Genomic DNA, 8250 nt, shown 5'->3' with positions numbered 1-8250 from the left:
GCCCACAAACACCCCTTCGCCCTCCTTCGCCGCCTCGTCTTCGTCCTCGTTGCCGTTACACCTCTCCATCCACCCCCACCTCGATTTTCACCCTACTGTCGCCGAAATCGAGGGGCGGCGAGGGTGCAGGAGGAGAGGGGAGTAGGTGGAGAAGAAAATGGAGAGAAATCGCAGCCGATTGAGGTGTAAACCGCGGCCGATCGAGGCTGCTGTTAAGGAAGATGAGGGAGGAGACATCAATGGTGAGAGGGGCAAAATGGTCATTTTATTATCACAGTACACACCGTACCTCCCTGTGAACATTTTTTATTTTACAAGGGGGCAAAGTGTAGGTTTTTAAATGATAGGGAAGGAAAGTGAAAAATCGTGTTTTGACATGGGGGTTCCGTAATTTAGCCATATAGCAACTTTCTACATCATTTTACACTATTTGTATCTTTCAACTTGTTCTTACTCATTGAGAAATATTCCTTGTTCCTGAGAATTAAAATAACAAATAAATCCAAATAATTTTGTTCCTGAACCAAACATATTACAAAACATTTCTAATTTTCATCGCCAAAGATGAAGAAAGCAAAAAAACAAAAAAAAACATAAAAGCTAAGTCCTCTGCATATTCAAGAGATGGCCAAGGTATTAAAGCCGAGACAGTCCTTGTATACTGAGAGTATTATGACCTGCGCCTACCGTATTCGCACATCTTAAACGCCAACACAATATTTGATGATATATAATTTGAAAGACAAAATCTAATCCGATAGATACGATCTATAACATCTATACTGCTTATATTATTAAAACCATGCATGAGTAGGATATCCATCGATTTATCATAAGTATTCGAACACTGAGCAGATTCAGTAACGCGGAACATGAATTTACAGATACACCAAATACAAGCAATAATTTTTCAAAAATAAACTTACTACTGGTAAATAATAACCTCACCGAAAGAACCGTTGTGACACATTAAATGTAGCCTCATCCCAACCACCCCCCACCACCTCTCTCCCACTGCATTTAAATCTGTTTGCCCCATCTTCATGACCTAATAATACATGATACACATTTCATTGGTGCTTTAAGAGGAACCAAGTACAAGAATATGGTTACAGTTTTTAGTATAAGAAAGAACATTAAAACAGAGTTACATCATAATTAAAGAAAAGGGACCTAAGTTCTTAGGTAGCATTTTCCTACCCCAATGTAACATCTTGTAGTTGCGCGTAATCCACGGGCACCGGTATTCAATAAATATTCGATTGGTACAGACACGCACAACTACGGCTTACGGGCACCGATATTCAATAAATATTCGATTGGCACAGACGCGAAAAGCTAAAATGAAATATCTGCGCATCACAATGCTCCATTTTAATGCAAACCATTTTGGGTCATGGCACTTAAAAGCTGGTTTAGTACAATGCTGCTAAAATAAGCTGAAGCAGAGAACAAACCACCCTGCCATTTTCCAAACTTGCCATACATTTCTGTTTGCATCTGTCAGAAGCATTCAATTGAGAACAGGGGTATTCTTGTCATTTCACACCAAGAATGGCCCTCCTTGCATTTACGGTTTTACCCTCCATCCAACTATATAAACGGTAGAAATGTGTACCTCTAAACACCAAAGAATGATTGCTGAAACCTCTCTCACTGTTCACTACTTCAGCATGACCTCCTTAGTCCTCCTGCTGCTGCTGCTGCTGCCCACAACCTCTCTCTCCTCCTCTTCGCATTCTCCGTCGACCTCTGCTGCGCGGCGCTTCTCGAAGATCTACGCGTTCGGCGACTCGTACACTGACACGGGGAACACGCACTCCGCGGATGGCCCGTACTCCTTCGGCTATGTGTCGAGCCCTCCCTACGGCACCACCTTCTTCCACCGGTCCACCAACCGGTACTCCGACGGCCGCCTAGTCGTCGACTTCCTCACCACGGCCCTCTCCCTCCCATTCTTGCCGCCTTACCTCGCGGTTGCACGCAATCCATCGGGGGCGTTGCATGGAGTGAACTTCGCGGTGGCAGGGTCGACGGCGATCGAGCACGAGTTCTATGTGCAGAACAATATCACCATCGACGTGACACCGCAGTCGCTGATGACGCAGCTGGGGTGGTTCCAGAAGCACGTGGAGGCAGCGGGGAGGGCGGCAGGGATGGACGAAGCGCTGTTCTGGGTCGGGGAGATCGGCGCCAACGACTACGCCTACAGCTCTCTTTCCTCCGTATCGCCGAGCATTGTTCAGGATCTTGCCGTCAGGAATGTCTTCTCCTTCCTGGAGGTTAGTACAAGTCTCATTCACTGCTAGTTCCATATTGAAATTTACCCCTCAATTTTGCTCTTTCTTTTTATTATTGATATCTCCTGAGTTTTTATCATTCTAATTGAAACGAAAATCAGTCAACTTAAATTTAAAATTTTGCTAAATTTAATGACGATTCCATTAAATCTAACAACTTGAACCATTTCTAACTGCATAAAACTACAAGATCCATTAACAATTTATGGCCAATAGTCAAAAAGAGCAGTTAAATTTAACAATTAGAACACAAGCCAACATTCCCTACTGTCAGAAAAGACAAAGAATGGTAACTTTCCACAGTACATTTACAAACAGAAGTTTTCCTAATTTCACATAAAGACACAAGTAACAATCTCCCTATGAACTGTACTTCTGCAGTACAAAATCACAAATTTCAAATCAGAGTAATGAAGTACAATTAATAGACATGAAGCAAGTGAACCTTCTACAGTAAACAACCCTACACAGCAAAGCAAATAACAGAAAAAAGAAACAGAAAAAAATGAGTGCATTGGTAGAAAGGAAAAGGACATATAAAGTTGAAGCAAAATTCGAGAAGATAATTCAATTGCTTCACACTATCTTTCTGAAATATTCACATTTACCATTATACCAGATGGCAAACTTCATCTGAGTAATATTTCTGTGTGTGCAGGCCTTGCTCAACAAAGGGGCCAAGTATATTGTAGTCCAGGGACTACCATTAACAGGGTGCCTCCCCCTATCCATGACAGTAGCTCCGCAAGACGACCGCGACGACATCGGGTGCGTCGCGAGCGTGAACAAGCAAAGCAGCACCCACAACACACTTCTGCTAAACAAGTTGAATGAGCTGAGGCGACGATACCCAAAAGCCGTCATCTCCTACGCTGACTATCACGGGGCTCACCACGCCATAATGAAGAACCCAGCCGCTCACGGCTTCACGGAGACCTTCAAGACGTGTTGCGGGTCAGGGGGTGGGGCGTACAACTTTGATCTGTTCGCAACGTGTGGCTCGCCGGGCGTTAACAAGGCTTGCTCGGACCCTGCCAAGTTCGTAAACTGGGATGGAGTTCACTTGACCGAGGCAATGTACAAGGCTGTCGCCAATATGTTCTTCAATCGTGGTTATTGCAGACCGGGATTTGATGTTTTGCTAAGCAGTAAAGGGGACGCGGCAAAGTGAATTGGTTGTCATTGCTATGTACGAGGTATTGGGTACTATGGCCTTAGGGTATAAAAGATTGTTATAGTTGAAGATAGATGGGTTGAACTAGATGTGTTTTGTAACTGAGTTGATACTTGATATGAATGTTTAATGCATACTTGCGGATAGAATTCACACTTCTAAAGCTGCTATCTAGAGCTAAGTTCACTTTTTCACTCACTTATGCTTAAAGAATAACACTTAATCTTGAGACTTCTGATTAATTTCCTTGTGCTCGATCAGATAAACTTACGTCGAATGAACCAATCCAGGAAATACAAACCATACAATTCTTCTGATTGTTGTGAATGCAAACCATAAAATAGATGGAAACTGATCTAGTGCAGTGCCAATCTATCATCAGAGCATAGAGTTTCACACAGGGGGAATTAAAAAAAAAAAAGAGCGCCTCACGGAAATGCAATTAACAAGCAGCATATACACTTACTGAAAAGAGAAACATGTAGGAAAACTTATATCAACATAAACCTAAGTTGCACAGGCCTTCATGAACAACAAAATAAATGTTGGGAGCATCCGCGAAACACAAGCGTGCACAAAGTGCACTTGAGAAAAGTTTAAAAAAGAGCTGACCTGTGTTTTCCTTGGATTCAGCTGATAATGTCAAACGGGTGAGCCAAATCGGAAGTAAATTGCACCCTGGTGCACATTTACCATAAAGAGAAAAAGAATATGTCCGCAAATGTTGGTCATCCAATTGATACAGAAACGCAGTTAACATCTCGTATGCCTAAATGAAACTTTAGCCTGCATACTCCACAGGTTTGCTTTTCATAACATAGGAAGGAAGCAATGAAACCACTTATATACAGAACTAATCAGCTAGAAACATCGCCTATTATGGTTTGTGTACTAACCACTTGGACACTCATGTTCGAAAACTAAGCAGTTCAATGTTCCGTAAATTGGCAAACGGATAGTTGAGAATAATGACTAGAAAGCTGTCATAATACAATAAACAGTTGAAGTATTAAGAGAAAAGAGAACCATTTGAGTCTTTGATGGAATAGAAGCAGCTTTGATAAAGCTTCCGATGAGACTGATGAAGAAGAACACACAAACACTGAAAAATCTTCAGCCTATTAACTTTATTTAATCAGCATAAGGGGTAACATTCATTTCCTTTTATCCATTTTGTAGGGCTTGCGAAAGCCCCGAATTGTTTGATAGAACCTAACTAAAAATTTCATGTACAATTATTTTCAGAGGCTTTGGATGCCATCCTACAATGTGCCAAGAAAGAGTGGCGAATGACCTTACAGTCACCTGACTCAATCTACAAAAGATGGTCGGCTTTCGCAATATTTTTCACACCACTCTTCTTTTCTCCTTTTGGACTACACTAGGTAATCATAATAAACCACGAAAAGATTGTCCGGAATTATCAGAGGCAGACTATCAATGTAGCGATAGAAGTGCTTCACATTTTCTTTTTCTAAAGTCACAGTGTCGACGACATCACCGTCACCGGTAAGCACCCAGAGGTCTCTCGACCGAATCCTTTTCAGGCTACCCCTGCAAAAGGGGCAAGACTGCGATCTCGTATACCTGCAAAATTAGAATTCTTTAAACACCAAGCACTTGGCAAACCGTAGGGCGACGCTAAACACGTAATGTAAGCTCGTTACCAATCGCGAAAGCAGTTTATGCACATAGCATGGTTGCAACTCGGGAGGACCATCTTGGTGCAAACCTCCATACAAATGCCGCACTCATCCTCCCTCTCCAAATCCTTATCAGAGAGCCTCCTCCAATCATCCATCCTTTTCCGACCGACGATTTCCTTGCCTCGACCCTTCCCTCTGGATTCCTTTTCAGCCAAACTACTTTCCAGTTGCTGGAGAGAAGGGTAAATAACAGCTGCAACGTTTCAATCGTATCAGCATACAACACGAGACGATCACCTCTCCGCGAAGGAGGAATGAATAATGAAACACCGCATACCATAGAATTCCCGAAGGCTAGCCCTCCTCTCATATGTCGATATCGAATTATCTCCGTCGACATAAACCTGCAAGAACCAAATTAGAATATACAGGCAGAGAGCTTTTACTGCTTGATTACAGTCATCCAAACTTTTAAAACATATGGTGGTTGATTGAAACAATTCACTCTCAACTTTTGAGAATTCGGATGGCGATATGCAATTGAGCTAATGTTCATGAGGCTCTGGTATAATTTTTTGCCTTTACCAAAACCTTTACCAAACAAGGGGAGGAATACCTTGTATACAAGAACATGAAGAAGTCCAAGATAGCTTGGGAGAGTGTAAGAGCAGCTGCAGCTGCAGTCCATCCACTGCATGAGGTACAGAAAGAGTGGTGCCAAAGGGCTGTAGGACAGCCTCATCTGCACACATGCACCACCATAGGCTCTCTGAACAGCATCTGCCCTGAAAAATTTTCATACCCACCACATGCAATCAATATCAGAAAAAAAAAGAAGTTTTGTCAAAATCAAAATTCAAAAGGGGGGTCAAAAAAAAAAAAAAAAAAAAAGTAAAAGATGATCATAAACTATGTATGGCACCACCGTGTAGTTTCCCCGCCATGGCATTCAAAAGAAAAAAAAAAAAAAAAAAAAAAAAAAACAGAATAGCAATATGCAACAGATGATATCTAAAATTTGCCAGAACAAAAAATCCAAGGGAAGATTAAAGAGCCCAAAGTGGGGAAGGGGGGGAGTACAGGGTGTTGGCATGTTGTATATCAGCTTCCAGGGCTTTGAGAGAGCCTCTGAAGGAGAAGGGTCTACCAAGCTGGCTCTGAAACATGACCACACCACCTCTTTGGATTGTTTTCCTTGGAGAAGAAGAATAAGAAGAAGAAGAAGAAGAGGAGGAGGAGGAGGAGGAAAAAAAGGAGAGAATCCCTTGGGCTGCTGTTCCAAGGCTGGGATTATGTGACAAAAGATGATGATGATCTTGAGAGAGAGGACAAGTTAAAAAATAGGGAAATAAAGAAAGGAAGAGAAATTGGTCTGGAAAGGCAAGGAAGGGGAGGGGGGGCAGTTTTGCTTTCAGGATAATTAAATATCCTTCCTTCCAGGTTTTGAATAGTCCCAAATTGGATGAAGCTGTGGGACCCACTTATTAGGGTGCAGACATGAAAAACTGGGGCAGATTGGTGGTCATCCCAATCCCCCCACACTGTAATCCATCCCACCATATGCCTAAGTTATTTTGCGGACCTGGTCTGCTAACAAACTGCCCTGTCCAACTATCCGTCCTCCATTTTTTATTTATTTTTTTAAATTTCTAACATCTGAAGAGATACGATTTTTTGTTTATATTAGACAGGATTAATTGCATATAAATTTTTGTAAATATATTAAATAGCAGGTATATTTCTACAAAGTTTAACTTTTCATATTTATTCCTACAAAAGTCTTAATGTTTTCAAATATATATCTCTTCTATTAGGATTTGTTAGAAAAATATAATTAATCATGGATAAAAAAGTTAATTCTAATTAGTGAATGAGATAAATTGACCTCTTTACCCCTCTTATATTATTTATGATGATAGAAAAGAAAAAAATAATGGTTGAAAATTTTTAGAAGGGCATTTCTACATAATTCTAAAGTTGGGATTTTTGAAAGAGCATATTTGCAATAGCAAAAATATTATATCACTTATCATCCATTAAAAAATTAACAGTGCTCTAACGATAACAAACTAAAAAGACAAATATGAGTATTACTGAACTTTTGTAGCAATAAAGATGAAAAGTTAAATTTTATAGAAATATATTTGTTATTGAAAATATTTACCAGAAGCTGTATGAAATTAACCTTATTAAATATTAGTTTCTTCAAAATTGATAGGTTGTGGATTCCCAAACATCTCTTAAGATACTTTTAAAATTTTGGATATCTAAATAATAGTTTTCACATAGAGTAATAATACATGTGTCTCTTAAATTACGCTAACATATAAGATGTATATTATTTGCACCGAACTAATCTTATTGAGTGATGCCCAAATGCTGTTAGTAAAAAAAAAAAAAAAAAAATTCTTCTTATACTTTTATAAGAAAAATATAAATTTTTTAATTAAATATAATTACTTCTATTTACAATAATTGTAAATAATTGTAATAAAATGGAAAACTTTTTCCAAAGTGAATTGGGAGATAAAAGTAAGATTCCCACTTTATATGGTCGACTCACTTTCGGCCAATATTTTTTTTCCCTCCACACAAAAAAAAAAAGAAAAGAAAAAAGAATGTGATAGTCTTATTGCTGGCGTAGAGTTATTATACTGTAGGAAGTATAAAAAAATTAGTGTTTATAATTTTTTAACTCTCGAATCAAGAATTGTACGGTTGAAATGATAGTGGTCTCTCCTAGGATTGAATAGTCTCCATAAGATAATAATATTAATCGAAAGATTATAAATAGTCAAAAAACTGATCCAAGGACCAAAAAGTCGGAACCATTAAATTTTTTACACTTGCATTACTGATATGGTGTCTTCAGTCAATTAAATTATATTTTTAAAATTTATTAAATTTCATTATAATTTTTTAAAAATATTTTTATTGTATTTTTTTATAAAAAAAATATGATCGACTAGATATAGATAATAAGATGTACCTGTACTATAATAATAGGTAGACTTTCTCCTACAAAATGCCACAGCCAACAAGGCAAGCAATCCTATCCCCACCCACCCCACTCAACCCTATAATTGGTGTACTTTCTGCAGGCTTTTCTTGGCAGCTCTTGCCTTTCTCG

At 39.3% G+C, this 8250-nt stretch overlaps 2 protein-coding genes across 2 annotated transcripts; one reads left to right on the top strand and one right to left on the bottom strand.

Moving 5' to 3' along the window:
• LOC109712700 (GDSL esterase/lipase At3g48460) lies at positions 1636-3644 on the top strand. Its single transcript, XM_020236438.1, has 2 exons — positions 1636-2282; positions 2959-3644. Exons 1-2 carry the CDS (start codon positions 1674-1676, stop codon positions 3469-3471), a joined length of 1122 nt encoding a protein of 373 aa, XP_020092027.1. The 5' UTR covers positions 1636-1673; the 3' UTR covers positions 3472-3644.
• On the bottom strand, positions 4573-6545 carry LOC109712707. The gene is made up of 5 exons (XM_020236449.1): positions 6201-6545; positions 5737-5905; positions 5458-5524; positions 5142-5373; positions 4573-5061 (listed from the first exon to the last, which is right to left on the bottom strand). The coding sequence occupies exons 1-5, from the start codon at positions 6284-6286 to the stop codon at positions 4851-4853; spliced, it is 765 nt and encodes a 254-aa protein (XP_020092038.1). The 5' UTR covers positions 6287-6545; the 3' UTR covers positions 4573-4850.

The sequence above is a fragment of the Ananas comosus genome, linkage group 1 (genome assembly GCF_001540865.1).
Source record: "Ananas comosus cultivar F153 linkage group 1, ASM154086v1, whole genome shotgun sequence".
Lineage (NCBI taxonomy): Eukaryota > Viridiplantae > Streptophyta > Magnoliopsida > Poales > Bromeliaceae > Ananas > Ananas comosus.
This window is presented reverse-complemented; position numbering and strand designations above follow the sequence as displayed.

Bases quoted from the DNA above. Each gene is read 5' to 3' on its own strand.
- LOC109712700 (XM_020236438.1), top strand. From the start codon at position 1,674: ATGACCTCCTTAGTCCTCCTGCTGCTGCTGCTGCTGCCCACAACCTCT. The intron at 2,283-2,958 runs GTTAGTACAAGT...CTGTGTGTGCAG, and splicing joins ATGTCTTCTCCTTCCTGGAG to GCCTTGCTCAACAAAGGGGC.
- LOC109712707 (XM_020236449.1), bottom strand. From the start codon at position 6,286: ATGTTTCAGAGCCAGCTTGGTAGACCCTTCTCCTTCAGAGGCTCTCTC. The intron at 5,374-5,457 runs GTATGCGGTGTT...GAAACGTTGCAG, and splicing joins TAGCCTTCGGGAATTCTATG to CTGTTATTTACCCTTCTCTC. The intron at 5,062-5,141 runs GTAACGAGCTTA...CTAATTTTGCAG, and splicing joins ATAAACTGCTTTCGCGATTG to GTATACGAGATCGCAGTCTT.